The following is a 25004-nucleotide window of genomic DNA, read 5'->3' as shown; positions in this document are numbered from 1 at the left end:
GGGAGCGCAAGTGTATTTCTTAGTTAACCGACGTGCGTCTGTGGAGGGAAAAGTCCGCTGTGCGCGGGTGCAAAATAGGAATGATACATGTGTCGGTGTTCAAAGTCAATTGCGCTGGGTGCAAGATAGGGCCCATAGTGTTCATGTTGTATTGCAGAACACTTTTCCTGCTATTGAGGTGGGATACAGGTAAGATTAGGGACAGGTTTTGTGGTACAGTAGATATAAAAAGTCTACAAACCCCTGTTAAAACAGGTGGTTTTCATAATGTAAAAAAAAATCAAACAAAGTTAAATCGCATAAGAACTTTTGCACCTTAAATGTAAAAATTACAACCTATTAAATGCCACTGAAAACCAAAGTGAAACATTTCAGAGAGAGAGAAAAAAAACTTGGAATAACTAACTTAACAAGTTTGATGATTAGATTGACCATTAGTTAATTCTGAACAGAGGCACATACTCAATATAAACACATTGCAAACTTATGCAGTTATAGTGATGAGAGATGTCCAGTTTAGTGGTCCAATATATATATATATATTAATGGAAAAAATCCAAGGCACTCTTCTTTTGGAAATTAATAAAAAGCCTTTATTAGACTGGCTGTTTCATGTTAGAAAATTTTAAAAGACATGGGAAAAAAACAACAAACAAGGTTGTTTTTTTCCCATGTCTTTTAAAATTTTCTAACATGAAACAGCCAGTCTAATAAAGGCTTTTTATTAATTTCCAAAAGAAGAGTGCCTTGGATTTTTTCCATTATTATTCATTGAATTCCCGACCCCAAAGAGCACCTTCTAAAAAAACTTTTTTGAACTCCTTGAGCACCCTGGACATTCTTCTCTTTCTAAATATATATATATATATTGGACCACTAAACTGGACATCTCTCATCACTATAACTGCATACGTTTGCAATGTGTTTATATTGAGTATGTGCCTCTGTCTTAGGTCTTATGATAGTCTTATGTGGAGTGCCCTCTGGTGGCTCTCAAGGGCAACTCCAGCTGGTGATCGTTACAAAAATAGGCTAGTTTATATATATATATATATATATATATATATATAAACTAGTCTATTTTTGTAACGATCACCAGCTGGAGTTGCCCTTGAGAGCCACCAGAGGGCACTCCACATAAGACTATCATCCACTCTCAAACTACATTTCCCAGAACTCACTGCCTGGACTCATTATCACTTATCACTGATCACTTTCACCTGTACCTCATTCACTGATTGCATTCACCTGTGTCTCATCATCCTGTTAGTCTCAGTCTATATATACCTTGTTCATTCATTCACTCACTCACCGCGAAGTCTTGTTTGTGTCACACTGCATTTCCGAGCGTTTCCCTGGTTTTCTTGTTTCTTGTTTTTTTTTTGGATATCTTGCCCTGTTCCCTGGATTACTCTCTCGCCTCTGGTCCCTGCCTGTTTTGTTTGTTTGTTTCTTTGTTCTTGATTGCCTGCCTGTGTATGACCCTTGCCTGTACTTTGGATTACGACTCTGGATTGCCCAACACAATAAAGCTGCATTTGGATCTAAACTTCGTGTCTCGGAGCGGTACGTGACAGAAGACTTCGCCACACCCAGATCCAGCAGCTATGACCTCCTGGAATCCAGCAGTACGGATCTCGCCTGATCTTCCCAGCATGAGCCGGGAGTTCGCTGGACAGATCGCAGCCTTGGCCCTGGATAGCCTCGATCTGTTCCAGTACACCTGGGGGTTTGTTCCTCTCGCTGCCTCTTGCTCTCTGGGTGACGAGGCAATTAAGCTGTGTTACCGGCTGGGGGCTAAGGAGGTTGACCCCGAGGGAGCTCCCTGATCTCTCCGGTCTGGATTGGAGAGAGGCACTCTCCAGATGTCTGGAGAGCTTCCTTCCGTGGCACGCCATGTCACCGTCTGCACTTCATGCCAGTCCAGCCGAGCCTGCACTTCACACCAGTCCAGCCGAGCCTGCACTTCACGCCAGTCCAGCCGAGACTGCACTTCACGCCAGTCCAGCCGAGCCCGCACTTCACGCCAAATCTGCCGAAGCCAAGGCAGTATGCGTCATGCCCGCCTCCCCTGAGACTGAGAGCATCATGCCCGCCGCGCCTGAGACTGAGAGCGTCATGCCCGCCGCCCCTGAGACTGAGAGCGTCATGCCCGCCGCCCCTGAGACTGAGAGCGTCATGCCCGCCGCCCCTGAGACTGAGAGCGTCATGCCCGCCGCCCCTGAGACTGAGAGCGTCATGCCCGCCGCCCCTGAGACTGAGAGCGTCATCCCCGCCGCCCCTGAGAATGAGAGCGTCATGCCCGCCGCCCCTGAGACTGAGAGCGTCATGCCCGCCGCGCCTGAGATAGCAAGCGACATGCCCGCCAAGCTAGAGCCTTCACCGCTGGTCCCGTCCAGCACAGAGCCTTCTTCACCGCTGGTCCCGTCCAGCACAGAGCCCTCTTCATCGCTGGTCCTGTCCAGCTCAAAGCCCTCTTCATCGCTGGTCCTGTCCAGCACAGAGCCCTCTTCACCGCTGGTCCCGTCCAGCACAGAGCCTTCTTCATTGCCGCTGGTTCCGTCCAGCTCAGAGCCCTCTTCATCGCTGGTCCTGTCCAGCTCAAAGCCCTCTTCATCGCTGGTCCTGTCCAGCTCAAAGCCCTCTTCATCGCTGGTCCTGTCCAGCTCAAAGCCCTCTTCATCGCTGGTCCTGCCCAGCTCAGAGCCCTCTTCGCCGCTGGTTCCGTCCAGTTCAGAGCCCTCTTCGCCGCTGGTCCTACCCAGCTCAAAGCCCTCGCTGCCGCTGGTCCCGTCAAGCTCAGAGCGCGCTGATCCTGACCCAGAGACTGAGCTTCACGTCACTTCTGCCGACCCAGAGACTGAGCTTCACGTCACTTCTGCCGACCCAGAGACTGAGCTTCACGTCACTTCTGCCGACCCAGAGACTGAGCTTCACGTCACGTCAGCCGATCCAGAGACTGAGCTTCACGTCACGTCAGCCGATCCAGAGACTGAGCTTCACGTCACGTCCGCCCGTCAAGAGTCTCGTCCCGCCGAGACTGAATCTGTTCCTGAGCCTGAATCTGATCCTGATACTGAGCCTGAATCTGTTCCTTTTCCTCGTTCTGCGCCTGTGTCTTCGGACAAGATGGCCGACTCCACGCCTGTGTCTTCGGACAAGATGGCCGAATCCACGCCTGTGTCTTCGGACAAGATGGCCGACTCCACGCCTGTGTCTTCGGACAAGATGGCCGAATCCACGCCTGTGTCTTCGGACAAGATGGCCGACTCCACGCCTGTGTCTTCGGACAAGATGGCCGACTCCACGCCTGTGTCTTCGGACAAGATGGCCGACTCCACGCCTGTGTCTTCGGACAAGATGGCCGACTCCACGCCTGTGTCTTCGGACAAGATGGCCGACTCCACGCCTGTGTCTTCGGACAAGATGGCCGATACCACGCCTGTGTCTTCGGACAAGATGGCCACCGCCGAGCCAGTGTCTCAGGACAAGATGGTCTCAGCCGAGCCAGTGTCTTCGGACAAGATGGCTGCCGCCGAGCCAGTGTCTCCGGACAAGATGACCACTGCCACGTCGCCTGAGCCCCCAACAGAGATGGCCGCCGACACGCCTGAACCTGAGCCATCAGCAGAGAAGGCCGCCGACACGCCTGAACCTGAGCCCTCAGCAGAGATAGCCGCTGCCACGGTGTCTGTTCCTGTTCCTGAGCCGGTGTCTGTTCCTGAGCCGGTGTCTGTTCCTGTTCCTGAGCCGTTGTCTGTTCCTGTTCCTGAGCCGTTGTCTGTTCCTGTTCCTGAGCCGGTGTCTGTTCCTGTTCCTGAGCCGGTGTCGGTTTCTGTCCCTGAGCCGGTGTCTGTTCCTGTCCCTGTGCCGGTGTCTGTTCCTGTGCCATGGTCGCCTCCCTGGCCGCCTGAAGGGTCGTCGCCTCCCTGGCCGCCTGAAGGGTCGTCTCCTCCCTGGCCGCCTGCACAGCCTGCTCCGCCCTGGCCGCCTGCACAGCCTGCTCCGCCCTGGCCGCCTGCACAGCCTGCTCCGCCCTGGCCGCCTGCACAGCCTGCTCCGCCCTGGCCGCCTGCACAGCCTGCTCCGTCCTGGTCGCCTGCACAGCCTGCTCCGCCCTGGTCGCCTGCACAGCCTGCTCCGCCCTGGCCTTCCGCCCTGCCGGAGTCTTCAGGTCCCCTTCCGCTGCACGGGCCTGGCCCTCCGTCCCGCCCCCGGGTCCGCCTCCGCTCCACCTCCCTCCTGGACAGTTTTAGGAGCGTCTGGAATCCGCTCCTTAAAGGGGGGGCTATGTAACGATCACCAGCTGGAGTTGCCCTTGAGAGCCACCAGAGGGCACTCCACATAAGACTATCATCCACTCTCAAACTACATTTCCCAGAACTCACTGCCTGGACTCATTATCACTTATCACTGATCACTTTCACCTGTACCTCATTCACTGATTGCATTCACCTGTGTCTCATCATCCTGTTAGTCTCAGTCTATATATACCTTGTTCATTCATTCACTCACCACGAAGTCTTGTTTGTGTCACACTGCATTTCCGAGCGTTTCCCTGGTTTTCTTGTTTCTTGTTTTTTTTGGATATCTTGCCCTGTTCCCTGGATTACTCTCTCGCCTCTGGTCCCTGCCTGTTTTGTTTGTTTGTTTCTTTGTTCTTGATTGCCTGCCTGTGTATGACCCTTGCCTGTACTTTGGATTACGACTCTGGATTGCCCAACACAATAAAGCTGCATTTGGATCTAAACTTCGTGTCTCGGAGCGGTACGTGACAATATTAAAGGGATAGTTCACTTTGAAATTAAATTTTGGTATGTTTTAGCTTACCTCAAGGGCATCCAAGATGTAGGTGTCTTTTTTTCCGCAGTAGTTTCAATTTTGATATTTTTAGGTCAAACCGTTCTTGTCTGTCAGTCATTTCATGCAGGTCTATGGTCACTGTCTCAAAGAGCATGCACAGAGTCCAAATTAAAACAATTCCCCATCGTCCAAATTAAACAATTCCCCATCGTAAGTACACATTGATGGCCTAAGACACGAAACGAGCGGTTTGTGTGAGAAAACGAACAGTATTTATATCGTTTTTACCTCTTATACACAACCACGTCCAAGTGATCTGAGGGCGCGCGCGCATCCTGGTGTGTGACGTGTGTGCAGACTGGTGCATAGATGTACACTAGATGTCGCCTTGTCTACGGCAGTTCATTGGAACAAATGTCTTTAAGGCGACATCTAGTGTATATATATCTATGCACCAGTCTGCGCACACGTCACACACCAGGATGCGCGCTCGCCCTCAGATCACTTGGACGTGGCTGTGTACAAGAGTTAAAAAACGATATAAATTCTGTTCGTTTTCTCACACAAACCGCTCGTTTCGTGTCTTAGGCCATCAATGTGTACTTACGATGGGGAATTGTTTAATTTGGACGATGGGGAATTGTTTTAATTTGGACTCTGTCCATGCTCTTTGAGACAGTGACCATAGACCTGCATGAAATGACTGACAGACAAGAACGGTTTGACCTAAAAATATCAAAATTGAAACTACTGTGGAAAAAAAGACACCTACATCTTGGATGCCCTTGAGGTAAGCTAAAACATACCAAAATTTAATTTCAAAGTGAACTATCCCTTTAAGTAGTTAATAATAGGTTAATCAAAAGTGATATGACAGTGAGAGTGAATGTTTGTGTGAAAGAGAAAGCTGTACAGTGTTGGCACAGGAAAAGCTTGTGTCCTGCACTCTGAGTCTCTACTGTTTACAGGCAGGAAATGTTTGTTCTGTGAAGGGGAAGGAAGCACCTCTCTTAGTAAACACAGCACATAACATCATTTGCCATAACAGCCTCATATAAACACTCTTTCGCTTGAAAGAGGAAGTGATTTGTATCGCAATTCCGTTTCTTGTGAAAAGCCGTCAATACGAGATTCATTAACACATTAACACCCCATTCGAGTTATTCCAGCTTGAGCTCTGATCCTGCAGTTTTCAATTAACCATCACAAACATTCGCAGGATTAAATCTGGATCCCAGCATCATTGCGCAGCACCGTACATGTTTGTCAGGACACAATTTGCTTAAACAAGTAACACACAAACAATGCGATGTCTTTCCTGAACACACTGTACAAACATTCACAGTGCAGGGTGAAAAAATGTGAATCCTTAGAATAATGATGTCTCAGAAAGCTAACTGGAATCAGGCGCCAGCGTCCAGAGTCCAATCAATGACACAAGATTAGAAGTTTTGGCAAGAGTTTTAGCAAGTTTGTTATTGGCAAGAAGCATTACCGGTCACACTTTATATTAGGTGTCCTTAACTACTACGTACTTACAATGTACTTATTGTGTTCATATTGTATTGCAAAACACTTTGGCTGCTAATGAGGTAGGATACAGGTACGGTTAGGGACAGGTTTGGTAGTATGGATAGGTTTAAGGGTGGTTTAAGGGGTAAGGGAAAAGTTAGAAAGCTGAAGATGTAATTACAGAAATGAATTACAGCTGTAATTACATGCATATATATATAACATTTTGAATAGTTAACTATGTATGTATAAGTGCATTGCATCAAATTATTAATTTAAATGTTTGTACATAGTAGTTAAAAACACCTACAGTACTATAAAGTTGGACCGCATTACCTATGAACCATGGCTCAAGCAATTCAGGCAAATCCAAAGTATTCACATTGTTTTTTTTTTTGTAACTGTATTTCAAACAAACAGCTAAAAGCAGCAGAATACAACAGAATACAACAGGTGTATGAAGTTATCATAAAGAAGCAGATGAGATGGAATCAGTGACCTCTTCATATTTGAAAAATTATTTTTTACGATGAAAACAATTAATCTATAAAACTCTATAGCAAACTTTAGGTTGCTCTATAAAACAATTGATCGACATCTTTTTTAACATCTGATTAAGCTTGAATAATTGTTTACATTCATCTATAATATTGCACATATACCTCAATCATGTTCTTTGTCTATTGCAAGTACAATCTCTGCCTGAAAAGACCTGTGGTCTGATGTTGCATAAAATGGGTATTGAAAAATGCATACTCAATGTTCCACACACATATCAGGATTTATGCAAAATGCGTACTCAATGTTCCACACACATATCATGATTTATAACAAAGGAAATATGGGTGCACCGTCTACACATACAGTACTAGACCATGTGAACTGTGATCGAATCAATCAAAACTAACTTTAGCTGGAAAATAACTTTATTAAAGAACCGCTATAAAGCCAAAACAATCTTACCTTAAATTATACGTTTGTCTCTGTAAAGCTGCTTTGAAACAATCTACATTGTTAAAAGCGCTATATAAATGAAGATGACTTGACTTGACTTGACCATGTGTATAAGAGCGAAGTAATTAAGTAAAGAGACTGATTTTAAACTCTGTTTCCATTTGATATACATACAGTATGTAGATTAAATATGACACTCAAATTGAGTTCTTAACAGAAGAACAAATGTTTAGAGAAAATATTTTCATGCAAATAATAATCAATAATGCACACTTGTCTCTAAGTAGATGGCTTAGGAGCCTATAGCCAGTATAATGACAGATACTGACAGACTCGTTCAGTGGTCGGTTTGAATAGGCAGGCCTATAGTATCAACAGGCATTGTAAGTTCAATATATTCCATATATGATTTATACACAAACTTCTGCGGATTTCTAAAACGGTTTTCTATGTGCAGGTTCTGGGGTACTTTTGTGCTTATACAAAATCTTCCTTTTGTGCGTACGCACACTTCTAGGATGAAATATGCGCAAATTTTTAATACGCAAGGCCCCTGTGCTGCGTCTCCCAAAGGCACCATAAGCCTAAGTAGATCGTAGAGACCAGTGGTGCCAATGATTTCCATGATCTACTTAGGCTTACACTACTTTTAAGAAACGCAGCCCAGCTAGTTCAGTATGAATTTCTGTGCTGGTTTATGCTGGTTAGTGCAGATTTGTTGCTTGACTAGTTGGTAGACCAGCATAGACTCTCAAGGTACACGATTAAAAGACAAAACCATGCATATGCATGTGTTCCTGATCTCCGGCACATTCATATGTGAATGTCAATAGTGAATGGAACACAAAGTGACAGTGTAGTCGTCGAGACCAGCTCACTCGAGTCCAAGCAGAGACCTGCATAGGTTGAGTTCGAGTCAAGACAGAGACCTGAAGAGGGTCTGAACCAATCAGACAGTGTAAAAATGCTTTCCATTTGGGGTGAATAAAGCAATGTTTCACGTCAATGTCATGCAAATCTTTGCAGCGCATACAGAGGATGCTTCGGTCCAGAGACACAAATAGTCACAGACCACAAAACATAGTACTCATGACCAGACTCTGTCTTGAGTCCGAGACACAGTCTGTCCAAATGCTCTTGAATCCATGACAAGACCAAGACATACAAAAAATATATAGAGACTCAGTCTCTAGACAGAGTACTACAACACTGCAAATGACCAAGTATACTGTGAACACAAGGGCAACATCCATTTAGGAAAGTGTAGGATGGGGTGGGCAACTCTGTCCCACAAGATCCACTTTCCTGAAGAGCTTATCACCAACCCTAATAAAAAAATAAAAAAAACCTGAAAAAGCTAATCCAGGTCTTCAGGATAACTAGAGGTGCAAACGTCATAATTGTTTATTATGAATTTCTTAAACAGCCAAACTTTAGGAACATAAGGACAGATCCCTTGAAAGCAGTTGATGATGCTATGAAGTGATGCTTGAGTGATCAAGAATATTTCAATGTACAAATAATATTTCCTCCGATTCCTCTGTCCTCATTTTCTTTCCTTGCATCCTACCCTCGCATCCTACGGGGGTGGAGCGGAGACGTGAGGAAAGGAAGTGAGGATGCACAAATAAGAAATGAGAAACAACATAGAAAGCTACAGGCAGATGAGTCTGATCAGGGTTAGAGATAAACTCTGCAGGAAAGTGGAGTTGTCCTGCCTGGTGTAGGAAATATACTACAAATGGAATGTCATATAAAAGCTTTTTGTGATGCACTCAACAGAAAGATGAATATATCACAATTTATCTCAACGCTCAACACAAAATGGAATCCCAACACATTAAAATCAATCATGCTTCATTGAGCAGGAGACCATTAAGAGTTCAATGTCATACTCACTGGCTGGTGAAGGTGTGCTGTATCCACTGAGGGGTAGGGTGGGCAGCGAGGGTGGAGAAAGTCCCCCCAGCATGTGCGGGAAGAAATAGGAATAGTGGGCCATTGGGAAGCCATTGAGGTGTGGGCTGGGGTTGCCCTTACCAGACATGGCCACCACTAGAGTTCGCCCACAGTCACACGAAAGATTCCAAAATGATGCTCAACGTGGATGCTTTGCAGGGATTGTTCAACCATAAGGGCGTCCAAATGATGCACTTTGACGTGGGTAAGTGTTAATTCCGTTCGACGCTGGTAGACAAAGAGAAAATGGTGAATCTAGACATATGAATGGAGGAGTTGCACTAATTTCCAGCTGAGGGGTTTTTCTGTTGGATTTGATTCCCATATCACACAGGCCAATTTAATTTATTTCCAAACAGATTCTGCTTATTGAATCCATCCTACATGATGCGCTCCACTTTTGGCTTCCTTAAGAATTCCTACAGGTTAAAAAAAAGAGAGAGATTAATTGAAATAAAAATATATGGAATGCTTTTTGGAATGCAATAAAAGCAGTGGTTCACCCCAAAAATTATGTCGTTATTTACTGACCCTGATTTCGTTCCAACTTTTTCATTTACAGTTTATTGTGACCACGTCTTTGAAGCTCCAAAAACAAAATCACCATAAAAGTAGTCCATACAAAATTGAAATTATTATTTGCTAAAAGTTTTCCCTTCTGCTGCACCCCATATAAGTCTTTTCTTACAGAAATCTTTTGTATGACGTCAGAACAGAACACAAGATGAATAAACTAATTTTATGATACTTTTGTGTACTTTTATAGAGTTTGACAGGCATGGTCACTATGAACTGTGTTGTTTTCCCATTTTTTCTGACAGAAAAAATAACAGAATAATGTTTGCAGACTATTGTCATTGCTTATGCATAGGTATTTGCATGTAATGTTTTTTGTATGTTTGGGTAGATGCTGAAAAGTAAAATATGCACTGTACTGACATCATCGAAAATGTAAGCATTTAAACCTTTTTTAGATCAAATTTTAGATCCCTTAACCCAATTCACAAACCTAAACATAACCACTTTTTTAACAATATAACAATAACAATACACTGACAATAATCTGTTATACCGTATGTATAAAAAACAGAAAGAAAAGTGTATTTTTTGGATTGCTTGTCTCTTTGTCTGTCAACTGTTTGTATTATTTTGTGAAGCGACCTTGGGTTCTTGAAAGGCGCTATAAAAAATAAACATATTATTATTATTTATTTTTAAAAAAGGCAAAAAATGAGTATCAAAGTAGTCCAAACGATGACGTTTTGCATTCGAGGTAATCTCTCATGGTATAGAATAGTTTTGTGCGATACTGAGTAGAATTTAAGTTGTTCATCGCTGATCCACATACAGAAAACTGCCGTGTCCCATGGCAAACAAAATAGATATTATAAATATCACAAAAAATGGTTAACATTATTAGATTACAGAAAATGTATTCATTTTAAGATTTTAAACAGTAATTTTGCATGTGATATTTTGAAACTTGGCACCAGAATGAAATGTTACAGTATAATTTCAAATGAAGTAAATGAGCCAACTGCATGAAATGCCATTCAAAACATAATTGACCATAAATAATTATTCATAGATAAGTTTTGTAAACATGTACTTCTGTAGAGTTGTGCATACATAATTGATTTACGTTTTAGATGGTGTCAATATGCAATGTACATTTTAGTGTCTATGCACTATGGCCGCATTTTACATACAATAGGCTACATGAATTCTCAATAAATCCTGCCCTCAACACTTTCTTAATACATCGACTTATAATGATGCTTTAATATGTCTGTAAAAATCCTTTCACTCAGTCTTAAATAGCAACAACATATAGCAACAACAAAGAAGCACTAAAAAAAGTGTAATGGTAATAGTTTTCATACATGAAAACTCTGCAAGAATCTAACAAGGAATGAAACAACAATTTGACAGGAATGAAACACCCTTTCTGTAATTTAAATAAATCCTATTCATTTGATTAAATCGTGTGAACTGATATGTGTGACGCCGTCAGAGTATTGAGTATTGCGTCAAGTGATGCAACTCTTGACTCTGTAAGAAAGAACATTTGTCTCTAGCACACCGGATCATTTCAAAAGACTGCTTACGCTAATCTTACCCTCAAACCCACGGCATGTCCAAAGGACATCAAGTCATCTGTTCCTCTTTTTGTGTTGGCCAGGCGTGGTCATATATTTCATCCATCTGAGAGCAAGTTTATAGGCCCCAGTCAATGTTAAGAGGCCTGTCTTTTTTATGTGAGGACTTTTTTGCAATTAAAATTGACTAGTCTTTTTTTCTCTCTCTTTTTTATGGAACATTGCAGTATTTCTTATAAACAATTTATTTGTGCACATCATTCATTATTTATTTCTTTTTTTTTTTAAATTGTGTGCCCTCATAATCTTTAATCAAAATAACTTCCCCTCCCTCTTGCAGCAAGATCTCTTATCTTCTCTGATGATGTGTTTACTGACGCGAAGGCAGGACAACCTGTCAATCATGAGATCCCATTAATAACAAACCTCAACCATCCAATCAATTCCCCATGGACTAAATCACTGGGTCCCACAAAAAGTCCCACCCTACATATTTTCTTGTTCGAGAAGCCGTTTCACTCAAATATGTGACCCTGGACCACAAAACCAGTCACATGGGTACATTTTCTGAAATTGAGATTTATACATTTTCTGAAAGCTGAATAAATAGGCTTTCCATTGATGTATGGTTTGTTAGGATAGGACAATATTTGGTCAAGATACAACTATTTGAAAATCTGGAATCTGAGGGTGCAGAAAAATCGAAACATTGAGAAAATCGCCTTTAAAGTTGTCCATTTGTGTTTGTGATTGTGCTGCATTCACTCACAAAAATAAATGCTTTATATATTTACGGTAGGAAATGTACAAAATATCTTCATGGAACATGATCTTTACTTAATATCCTAATGATTTTTGGCATAAAAGAAAAATCCATAATTTTGACTCGTACAATGTATTGTTGGCTATTGCCACAAATATACCAGTGCGACATGTGACTGGTTTTGTGATCCAGGGTCACATATACGTCACGGAAGGAAAGACTGTCGCAACTTTTACCACTAGTCAAACAAATCTACACTCTTAATTTCATAAATCATATAATTTGTAATCAGTAATTACACTCTAAATCAGGATTCCCAAAATTTACCATAAAACATAAATCAGGGTTATTACAGTTAACTAAAACTAAAACCAAAACCATAAAAAATCCATTACTTGAAAAAAAAACAAAAAAAACTTTAATTAAAATACACAAAAAATTAAAAATTTAAACCTATTGCAACATTTCTCTTTTCATTGTGTTAAACTTGTACTAAAATAACAAAAATTAAACTGAAATAAAAACTATATATATATATATATATATATACACACACACAGTTCTGATGCCAGTTAATGATCATCATGTGTAGGTAAACAAATACAATAATCTTAATATTCAATCATAAGTGTTTTCTTTTATTGTTTATTTATTTATTTTTATGATTTAATTTAGTTAATTAGCTTTTCATTTCATTTAACTCACAAACCCTCATTAGGGAACCCAATTTATTTATTTAACAGCCACTTACAACAGTTATTTCTGTTCCTCTTGTGTTTTTTGAATGAGAAATAGGTAAACTATATTTGTGTGAATAAGGGAGCATGTCAAGTTGATGTAAGTTGATATAAGTCATATAAGACGGAAAAAGACCTTGAGACTGTAAAAGCTTCCAAATTGTGTCTACAGGGAACTACCCACTCACACACCGTATGTAAACACAGTTACATGCAAACTTGAATTTCATTCATTTGGGCACTGCTGAAGTCTTTTTCAAATCAGAGCCAAGGACACGGTCTGTACACACTGCACACACACAAACACACTGAGCTATGTTTAGCACCAAGCCAGAATCCTGGACAAACAGTATATCATGAGGTTAAGATCAAATAAACAAATACGAGTCATGTGTTTTTATATAGATTTCACATTTCAGTGTGTTTTTGGTTGTTATTATAATCACTGGATGTATCTATGAGACAGAAAGTGCAAATATAGGGCAGTGTGAAATCCCAATACTCTGACATCTTCATCTTCAATCACACACACACACACACACACACACACACACACACACACACACACACACACACACACACACACACACACACACACACACGTTAGGTGTGTTGGGTTTCCATGTTTATGGGGACTTTCCATTGACATAACGGTTTTTATACTGTACAAACAGTATATTATATCCCCTAACCCTACCCTGAAATCTACCTTTCACAGAAAACTGTATGCATCTTTATATTTTCAAAAAAACAATAATTAAGTATGATTTATTAGCTGTTTTCCTCATGGGGACCAAAAAAAAATTCCCCACAAGATCAAAAATGTCTGGTATTACCACACACACACACACACACACACACACACACACTGCCCTCTAGGCACTTCTGCCTGTCAGATGAGAAGGACCCCTTGACATTTGTGCCTCTATTAGAAAGGTCAACCTTTAATTATGTGAAATGCCAGCAAGCATGCACCTGCAGAAACACACTCGACATGATCTGTGATGTGTGTGTGCATGGTCTTAGGGTGAGGACTAGGGTTCTAGGGAGAACCTTGGTATTGATACGCTCAAGATAGCCTTTTTCAATAACTCTCTCTCTGAATTAATCATCTAATATGTCCAGATAAACAGTACCAAATTCAGCAGCCCTGGACTGAATTCATCAGTATGGAATGGAATTCAGCTGATCTGGACCAATTTCAGCTGTGCTAAACAACATTCAACATCTCTGGACCAGATTCAGAAGGTCTGGACTGAATTCAGCAGCACCAGACTGAATGTAGCAGCTCTGAACAAATTTTAGCATCATTACATTAATAAGAAGCTTTTAGCATTACTCATGCTTATATACTACCGGTCAGTGAGATTATTTTTCTTAAAGAAATTAATAATTTTATTTAAGCAAGGATGCATTAAATGTATCAACAGTAATGACATTTATATTGTTACTGTAATGAGGTTTGTTATTCAGGGAAGAAGTAGGCGGGAACCTGTGAACGTTCAACACTTTAAAAGGTGACATATTATGCCCCTTTTCACATGATGTAATATAAGGCCCCGTTTACACGAGAACGTTCGCGGGTGAAAACGTAAAAATATTTTATCAGATGTGCCTTTTGTTTAGACGGCGACGGCGTTTTTGGGCCTTAAAAACGCAAAAAAAGTTAAACCACCCTCCAGAATGGAAATCTTAAAAACGCTCCACCGTCGCGTTCCCGTCTAAAGGGTAAAAACGCAAAAGTATGCTAGACAGTGAAGGCACCGATCACCGGTCCATTGCCACCTAGCCGCCTGGAGTGCATACTACATAGAATTTCACACAATTTTGCGTCACCATATGCACGCAGATTTCCCCCCCAAAACGCTTGTCTAAACGCAGAATAAAAAAGTGATAACGCAACGCCACTTTTGCGTTTTCTCTTCAGATCGTTTCCGTGTAAACATAGCCTAAATCTATGGTGTCCCCAGAATTTGTCTGTGAAATTTCAGCTCAAAATACCCCCCAGATAATTTATTATAGCCTGTCAAATTTCTCCCTTTGTGGTCGTGAGAAAAAAACGTGCCGTCCCTTTAAATGCAAATGAGCTGCTCCTTTACACAATCCAGGGCCGATCACGAGCTTCGGATACAATAACAAAACAGGCTAATCTCAATCATCCAAAATTTCAGAAATAACAGTAGTGGAGTGCAGCCTTACGGAGAGACTCAGGAAGAGGTTGCAATTTTTGGTCTGCACCTAGACGTTTCTGAATGGTTAGTGGATACATTTATGTAGTTGTTGTGGAGTTACATTGATTCATCTCATGGACTTGCATGCACCGTCATGTTTAACTTTTACACAAGTTGACACTGTTTCCTGAGGTCTTTATAAGACATCTGTGACATTTTTTGGTCAAATAGTGTTCTATGCTCGTCTGTGCAGCCAACGACAGAACAGTTTGCATGCTTTGCTCGAACTTTTGCCATTGCGTTAGAACTGGTTACACTGTTGTTGCTTGCGAAAACCAAACGGCGGCGCTGAGGGTGGAAACGTGCAGATGAAAGGGTATGGAGTTAATATTGTGCCATAATTAAACAAACAAATCTAGCATTTTGCAAAGAAACTCGATCTGCTTTGCAAAGGAAAACTCGACTCACAAACAAACTCGATCTGCTTTGCAAAGGAAAACTCGACTCACAAACAAATTCGATCTGCTTTGCAAAGGAAAACTCGACTCGCAATCAAACAGAAAGCAATGTGCAAATACAAAGGTCAATTTGAGCGAAAATGCAGTGGAGTAAGAAATATGTATTGTGTTTTACAAATATAAATAAATGAGCCTAGATAATATTTCGCAAATAAATACAAACCATCCTTCAAATTGCATGTAACCTTTGAACAAATACCAAATCTAGTGCATACAAATTCATATCTTTCTGTTATGATTGTGAGACACTTGGCTTTTTATGAGATCTCTCGGCTCGATTTTCTCACAAGTGTGTCCAGGCAGATTTTCTCACAAATGTGTCCAGGCAGATTTTCTCACAAATGTGTCCTGGCAGATTTTCTCACAAATGTGTCCAGGCAGATTTTCTCACAAATGCAGTTGAGCAACTTCCTCTTCTAAAACAGTAGATGGCGCTAAACTAGGGGATTAATTTAGCGCTAGTCTCCCGGGAGAAGCACTGATTTGAAACCTGTCTTTGCCTACAGCTGAGGAAAATGACCGGTGAACAGGTGTGTTCTGTCTCAATTTATCTATAATTAACCTTTTTGAGGTTTTCTTTTTCAAAATGTTTATTGCATATCTAGACAGAAATCCATTAGCACTTCACTCTCTCTAGGATAGGGGAATCTGTAAGCTGAAAGCTCTGCCATCATATGTTGCTTTTTTACATTTGTTTCTACATAGAACGCGTGCGAAATGACTAAATTAGTGATTATGTCTACTGAACTAATCTATTTCTTTCGTTCTCCATAAATTAATGAGAACATTTAATTTAATTGAGAGGCAGGTTTCATTTATCTGTCCCAAATAATAATTTGGGCAATGCATACGTCACAGGCAAGTTAAGAAACAATTGTATATTGTTTGTTTTATTCATTAATTATTTTATTACATTAACAGTTAAGATGACTGAATTCCAACTCAATAAATAAATAAGTGGGACCCTCCTTTCAATTAAATGAAATGTTCTAATTAAATTTATGGAGAACGAAAGAAATATACTCGTTCAGTAAATGTAACGTTTTTACAAAAATGTAAAAAAGCAACATATAATGGCAGAGCTTTCAGCTTATAGATTCCCCTATCCTAGAGAGAGTGATTTGCTACTAAGTGCTAATCTGTCTAGATACAGTATGTAATAAACATTTTGCAAAAGAAAACCTCAAAAAGATTAATTATAGATAAATTAAGACAGAACACACCTGGGGCCTGTACCATGAAGGTAGCTGAACAAACTCGGGGTTACAGGATTAGTTTTGAGTTGACAAAACCAAACCGATGCAATCAGGCTTTATTGGTACCATGATGCAGCTCATCAACTTTCTCTGTCAACTCAGGCTTTGATCCTCAAGCTATGATTACTCCACGCGCGCGTGCACATAAAAGAGTGACGTCGACACTGAACAACCAATCGCGGGTCGCGATTTTTCCGCGGAGGAGCAAGAGATAATCATTCATAATTACGATGAATTTAAATATGTATTTCAAGCTCGAAACAATACGGACTCTGTGGCCAAAGCAAGAGAAGACTGTTGGAGAAAGATTGCTGATTGTTAATGTGTAAGTTAAACAAATACGTTCTATATTTATGTAAAATTATGTATGTATGTGTAGCCTATACGTGTAATATAGCCTATAGCCTATTTTTATAATATATAAAAATGTGCATGTACCGGTACTAAGAAAAATTAATATTCATTGATTTTTAGATGCAACCCCAACTCCAAATGTTCTTGGCAGCAGATAAAGACAAAATATAAAAATATAATTCAAAGTGGTGAGTATTTACCACAACCTTTTATTACTTTTGTGAACATTTTATCACAAACACTTGTTTGCAGAAAACAGAAATAAAGAATTAAATTCAGAAAACCAGAATACACTGTGGCGGAGGAGTTGGCTCTGAGTAGGCAATAAGGGACGGCCGATTATGGATGGGATTACAGGTGCTGTACAATCTGACCCTGGTGCTGGCTCCTCTAAGCAAGTAACACTGGGTACGTGTGCAATACATTACTACTTTAAGTTTTAAATATAGCTGACTATGTTCTGCAGAGGGAAATACAGTGTCCCTGTTGAAGCCAGCACACATACACACACAGTCTCCCACACAGAGGTCAGTATGCAGCAGACAGAACACCAAACATAACCTGCTTTACAACAGTTATGCTTTACATTGGCCTATTTTTATTTATTAGGGTGGAGGAAATGAAGACACTCTGTCTGTGTGCAGACAGTTGCTGATGTGAATGCACTGGGCTTTTTATTATGGCAAACATTTGAATGTGTGGCATAAAAAAGGGACTGGCCCTTACACATCTCTTTTATTGTAGGATTTTTCACAACCTGCCCCAGAAACTGAGACCTCTACCTCAATGGGCTTCAGAAGAAATGTGAACAAGGTTAAAAAACTTAACATAAATTACAGTCAGTCCTGTGTTTGTAAATCAAGGAACTTTTTGTGATTTGATGAGCCTCCAGAAACTTGTAATGATCATGTTTGTGGTGGAATTATGTTTCAGGTGGAAACAGACTCAGTCAGGGCCCTGTACAAAAGGAGTCTTGAACTAGACTGCACACTAAAGGAGACTTGAACTAGACTGCACACTAAAGGAGACTTGAACTAGACTGCACACTAAAGGAGACTTGAACTAGACTGCACACTAAAGGAGTCTTGAACTAGACTGCACACTAAAGGAGACTTGAACTAGACTGCACACTAAAGGAGCTGACTGTGAGCTGAGGAGGCTCCAAACAAAATCAAACCGCTGGATAAAACTGATCTCAGTATGTATATATATATATATATATATATATATATGTATAACTTATTTAACCAAGTAACACTTTAGTATGAATATTTATTAATGCAACTTTCTCTTGCTCTCTTTCTCCCTCCCATCCCACAAAACCAATAAAACAGTTTGAGACATATCTGCAGTTTCAATGTGCTTTTATTAAGTGTAATATTGTATGGTGATTGCATCTACATCTGCACCAGTTGGGTGGTCAAGTGTGATCGGGTCAGTTTCATCGGGGAGAAGCTGGTTTTGTGGTGTTTCTCGCTCCTTTCTACTGGTGGCTATATTGTGCAGAATGGCACATGCAGCCACTATCTGTGATCTCTGGTGACTCTTAAGGGCCGAATTGAAACGTGCATTTAGGATGCCAAAGGTCATCTCTATCTTCACTCTGGTTTTACTGAGGGCCACATTGAAGCGGTGCTGTGGCCCTGTCTGAGGGTCATGATAGGGGGTTATTGTGTAGGTTTTTCTAGCTCAGTTCAAATTAACAGTGTTTTGTACTGTACCAAATTTAACTTGCTTTCCTCAAAGTGCTGACACAACACAGACTCACAGAAAATTCGTGAGACAAGCACTGGAGCCAGGCCATTTGTCATCCAAACTTTGATCATATATGTTCATGACCACAAGTCGTCTGCAGATGAAATGTTTAGTAAATCATTGTTATATCTGTTAATGTCACTATTAATTTAAAGATTCATCTCACAGAAAATAATCATCTCACATATTCACATCATCTCTACCTGAACATTATGGCTGTGATAGGACTTCCTATTAACATAATCTGCCTCATGTTCCCCTAGAGCAGTGGAGATTGGAGCAATAGACTGCATACATGTTGCAATGACTTGGGAATCCTATCATAAGATTAACAGAATAATAATAAAAAAAAAGATTCAAAATAATTCTTAACATGTATTATTGTATAGTACACTTGTGAAATTTGCTTAAAAAAAGTGTTCATGTGATGTCACCCTATCAATATATCTTACTGGCAATTTTATAAAAGCCCTTTTATGGACATGGTCGATAAATGTCCGGGGAACACTATTAATGAAACTTTTCATGTACTCCTGCAGAGCGAGGACCACCTTACGAATGGTTTGACAAACCGTGTTTTCCCCTATAGCGTCACCCACCGTGCAAGAATGTACCACTTGCACAAAAAAAAAAAAAAAAAAAAAAACAAAACGCAACGCAACGCAATATTTGCGGTACAGTAAGTGCATGAATTCGACGTGTTAAATTCTTTATGTGCGGCTCAAGAAGTTCGCAAAGATAAGACATTCCTTCCGCGGAAAATCTGTATCTTTCATACAAGTAACTATCAGTTAAGGCAAGGGGATTTTGTCTGGCTAAAAACTCTTTCTCTACGAGCTCGTCAAACAATTTGCGCTGAGATGTCCACCGGATTTGGAAGAAAAGGTGAAGTCATTGCAACAGACACTTGGAATAAGTTACGTCACCTATATGTATCTTTGCTCTCAGCTGATTGGTCAAACTTCAGTCTGAGATCTTGAATCCAGAACATAACCTGCCCCGGAGCAGGTTAGCCGTGCAGCGTAAGATACCATGGCAACGAACACAGATTAAAGCCGAGCTACTTTCATAGTACCTAAAACCCAGGGTTGGCGGAAACTAAGCTGAAACATAGCTGGCTAGCCACCTAATCCGGCTTCATGGTACAGGCCCCTGTTCACCGGTCATTTTCCTCAGCTACATATTTACAATACATATTTGTTACTCCACTGCATTTTCGCTCAAATTGACCTTTGTACTTGCACATTGCTTTCTGTTTGTTTGCAAGTCGAGTTTTCCTTTGCAAAGCAGATCGAGTTTGTTTGCAAAATTCTGGATGTTTGTTTAATTATGGCACAATATTAACTCCATAAAGGGGCGGTGATATTATAATAAGATCCCCTTCCTACATCAGAAAAAGTGAAAAAAGAAAAAGAAAAAGTCCCCTTTAATAAATAAATAAATACAAATGAAAGTAAAAGCACCCTCATGGACGACTGCCGCACACACATAAACAAAACATATCGTAAATGTCCAGGCCTGGTCCTCTCTCGTCCTTCACTGTCATCACTTCTCCTTTTGTGCTCCCGTAGCTCCTCCGTGAGACATGAGGCCGGTGTGGTGCGCAGGTGACGCTCATTAGCAATCACGCCGTTCTCTCACGGCTCTCGGCCTCGTCCTGCTTGCCACAGTTACTATACAGTATCTATTTTAAATAAATGCTGTTCTTTTGATCTTTCTATTCATCAAAGAATCCTGAAAAATAATCATGGTTTCCACAAAAATATTAAAGTAACACAACTGTTTATGTGACACTGAAGACTGGAGTAATGGCTTTGCATCACAGGAATAAATTACATTTTGAAAATAGAACAGAGTTATTTTAAATTGCAATAATAATATTACTATTTTTATTGTATTTTTGATCAAAAAATGGGTGAGCGTAAGAGACTTCTTCCAAAAACATTAAAAGATCTTATCTTTTGAACGGTAGTGTACGTGAAATATAAATATCATTGTCAAGGGCAAAATCTTAATAATGCATTCAATACAAACACAATAAAAAATAATAATTAATGGAACATAGAAATAAGAACAGGCAGCAACAATATGTATAAAAGCAAATAATTAACATACAGATATAAGCTTATTACAAACAATATTTCCAATGTTAAATTTGAAAAAACTAAATGAATGAAATGTACAAATATATAAATAGGTCACTTTGACTAATTATGTCTTTATTTTTCTCTGTGTGTCCTTCATCCTTCTTTTAAACACTTTCTTTATTGAAATGTCAAACAGGCTTTTAAAAATGGCTTTCTGTTGCCTGTCTCACTGTAGACACAATGACAAAGAGAGCTTTTGACCTGACGTCTTGTGTTGTCACAAAGATCGCATATTGTGCTCATTTGAAAAGGTCAATGTTTGCGATAGAGGTGGGAAGTGTAATCACACGCACACACTAACAGGACAAGGTACAGGGTGTCAAATTCTCTCTGATATTTACCGCTCCACCTCATTGAGTGTGTGTACTGTATGTGTGTGTTAAAACATGCTGGGTTGGCGTGGCTATTGACACAGCTGGCTGAACGGAAAATATTGCTTAACATGAAATCTTAGGAAATCTGTGAGGTGAAAATGAGGAGAGAGAGAAAAGAAAGCAAACAGAGATAAAGAAAGAGCAAATGGTGTCTGTTTCTTTCAGACACACACACACTCCATATGATATGCATTCACTATTAATGCACATCAGACATGGCGTTTCACTTACACCTCCTTATGTTTGAAACCACTGTTGTCTTTACAATATTACATTTTCTGAAGAATTGTGCTTTTCTGGTATTTTTGCTTGTTCTATTATCCACCAGATGAAAAATGGTAATGGTAAAAAAAAAAGTAACAAAAAAATGGTCATTGGAAATTTGTACCCGTAGTGACATTTCTGCAAAATGTGAATGTGGCAACATTTTATTACGATTATTTTTGTACAGAATATTATATATTAAATATTAAATGTTGGTTATTAGTACTAAAAGGTTAATGCCTACACTAAATCCTACCATAAACTTGAGATAAAAGCAAGTTTCTTGTAGCAACCATGTCATTTTAGTTTACTTCTGCAAGTCGTTTATCAAATATTGTGACATTTTTTACCCCAACGTTTAAGTGCAACCAAGTGCAGTGAGCTACTGAGCAAGTTTACCATTTCAGAAAAGCCATTCATATGTAACTGGTTATGTGATGTAACCATCAAAATGTATTAGTTTACAAATCATGCACTATGGTAAAAGTGTTTTGAGGTCATAGAATTGTGTAAGGAACTGTGTGAAAATAAGTCATTGCAGGGTCAGATTATAATATTTCACCTATGATTAAAAATCCTAATTTATGTGAAAAGGAAAAAAAAGTGGTTAGTGTTTTAATGTCACTATAGTGCTCATTTCAGCTGGAAATTGCAGTGAATTGTATGCACTTTTTGGAGTTTAAAGGTAGCTAGAGGCACGTTTTTCTAATGAGTCTTATGTTGAGAGCACACACATACAACAAATAGATGGTCTGGAGGCTGAAGAAGTGTTGTGTTTTTGTCTGGAAGTGATAAAGATGATGTTTTTCAGCTAAACAAGAGGGCACTGACCTGCGGTATGCACACACTCTTCCAGGAAAAGAAGTGGGAAGGCGTATTCACAGTCCGTCATGGTCTTAAGACGAGGCCCCCTTTGTTAATGAAAAACAAATTTTACAACATCCCCATAACAGACGCAAGTTGTCCTTTTTACAATAATGCACATATTTAAGAATAATCCTCCTCTAAAAGTCCATTAGTTGTGTTGTATAAACCTTTTGATGCGCTTTAATAAAGCAGCACCACTACCAACATCAACGGATCGATTTAAATCTATGAACGTGGAGGGCAAATGCTTTTAAAACAAGTATGACAGTTCCCAGGACACACTTGTATCTAAATGTGAACTAAATGTCTTAATGCACAGTTCATATTATTATTAATTATGCCTTGTACTCAGTAACTTATGTTTCCTGGGCTACAACAACATCATTGCTCTTCAAACACGCACATATGCACACACGTGCGCACACATGCACGCACACACACAAAAAAAAACATCTTCAGGACTCAAGTCTTCAAGCTGGTCTGAGAAACAGGAAGTCCTCTATGTGCAACCATTTATGATTCAGCTTGATGATTGTCACATCCGACAGTTTGCCAAATCCCAAAATGCAATAGATTGTGGGAACCAGCACCATAAAGCTACCTGAACAGTGTACTGTGCATTTTGGTAAAATTAGCTGACAGAGTGAATACGGCACATTATATTCGTACTACAAACTGAGTGTATGGACCTTAAATGTTCCATGAGTCTTATGATAGGCCTATACAAGAGAGAGATACTGAGACCTGTGTGTGTATTTTGGTTTGATTACACTAGTATCTAAAGACACACAGTGGAGCAGTGCCAGACAGGAAGAGGTCCAGCGCTGGGGAGTCCCGTTAACATTTTGTGTGTGTGTGTGAGTGTGTGTGTGTGTGTGTGTGAGAGAGAGAGAGAGGGAGAGGGAGGGGGAGGGGGAGGGGGGGGGGGGTTAGGGGAGACACAATAGTGAACAGAAGGCTAGGGAAACTACAGAGTTAGATCACCAGTTTATTCTGAAGCTATTATCTTGGTCTGTTTTCACATTTGGTTCAATTGCATCAAAGGCTCATTGGAAAAGTGTATCTCTACCCTACACTAGTGGCAGCAAAACACCAACAAATTGTACTCCACAAATTATTGATTAATTTTTAAATGGTTTATTGCACAATACTATTTTATAACCTCAAAACACTTTTATTATAGAGCATGATTTGTAAACTAATACATTTTGACATTTGCATCATATAACTAATTACCAATTATGAACTATTTCTAATGTAGTAAACTTGCTCGGCAGCTCACCTAGTACAACAACATTTGCAACACGCGTTCGGTAACACGTAAAACTCGAGTCAATATAAAAGAGCACAAAGACTTGTACAAGCATGCTAAAATGAAATGGTAATGTGTTTTTATCTCACCTTTGCTTTTGTTAATATTATTGGTTAGTGTATGGCTTAGTGCAGTGGTAAGTTTTTGTTTTTTTAAGCGACAGACCATTAACCTTTTAGCGCCACAAGGATTTCATTTCTAAACTTCCGCGATACGTACAACAACCACCATAATAAAACATTGCCAGATTCACGTTCATCATAACACTGAACTCGTTTTTAACACCACTGGTGACACACTTGCATGTTTTTCCATTCAGCCTGGATTGTTCAATTACCAAGTCTGAACCTAAATTCGATTCCATGCCCTCATCCTGCAGGTCTTTTGAACATTGTACTTCTGGGTATGATCTCTAGTATGTTTGTCTTGCAAAAAAAAAAAAATAATAATAAATAAAGAATGCAAAGAATGCAAGCTGTTCACTGAAGACAATTTAAAATGCATTAGACTATAAGAATTGTGTAATGCAAAATGAATGCAAAATGCAAAGTTACAGATGCCTTCCACTTGAGCGATTAACAGATGTGTTCATCAACAGCTTTACAACTGATAAAGCTTTTTTTTTATTTATTTTTTATATCTTTAGGTAATTATTTTGGAAATATCTTAATATAATAATTTGCTATTATTAAATTATTTAAAACAGAATATTAGAAACAATTTAAGCAAACAAAAATAATGTTTACAGTAATGCTTTTAAATGTTTTAAAAGCAGAACTATGCTGCTCATATATTGTTAAACTGCGAACATTAATCCATCTGCATAATGTTTGTTGCCCTGTAAACTCCTGTGTAAACACGACATGTGTTTGCGTTCTAAATTATTTTCTATTTTAATGAACTTTAAGATCATTTAAAGGGGTCATCTGATGCCCATTTTCCACAAGTTGGTATGATTCTTTAGGGTCTTCGTGTAAAGTTTGTAACATACTTTGGTTAAAATTCCTCAATGGTTGTGTAAAACACCCTTTTTACCCCGTTTCGGTTCATGTCTCTTTAAATGATAATGAGCAACTGCTCACCCCACCCCTCTCTTCAGTGGGGTCTGTCGACACAAAACACGTAAAGTGCTACCTTGACAATCTGTGAAATATGATAA

General features: G+C 39.9%; 1 protein-coding gene across 2 annotated transcripts in view; it reads right to left on the bottom strand.

Moving 5' to 3' along the window:
* The window catches only part of raraa (retinoic acid receptor, alpha a), a 198292-nt gene that overhangs the window by 63516 nt on the left and 109772 nt on the right, over window positions 1-25004 (bottom strand). Inside the window, exons 3-4 of one of the 2 annotated variants that reach the window (XM_079850712.1) lie at window positions 22498-22577; window positions 9169-9647 (exon numbers count right to left, since the gene is read on the bottom strand). In XM_079850712.1, the coding sequence (XP_079706838.1) occupies window positions 9169-9316 (148 nt within the window). In that variant the 5' untranslated portion in view covers window positions 9317-9647; window positions 22498-22577. The remainder of the gene's footprint in view (window positions 1-9168; window positions 9648-22497; window positions 22578-25004) is intronic. The other variant, XM_079850711.1, reaches the window with a different exon arrangement.

The sequence above is a fragment of the Squalius cephalus genome, assembly GCF_949319135.1.
Source record: "Squalius cephalus genome assembly, chromosome: 19".
NCBI lineage: Eukaryota > Metazoa > Chordata > Actinopteri > Cypriniformes > Leuciscidae > Squalius > Squalius cephalus.
This window is presented reverse-complemented; position numbering and strand designations above follow the sequence as displayed.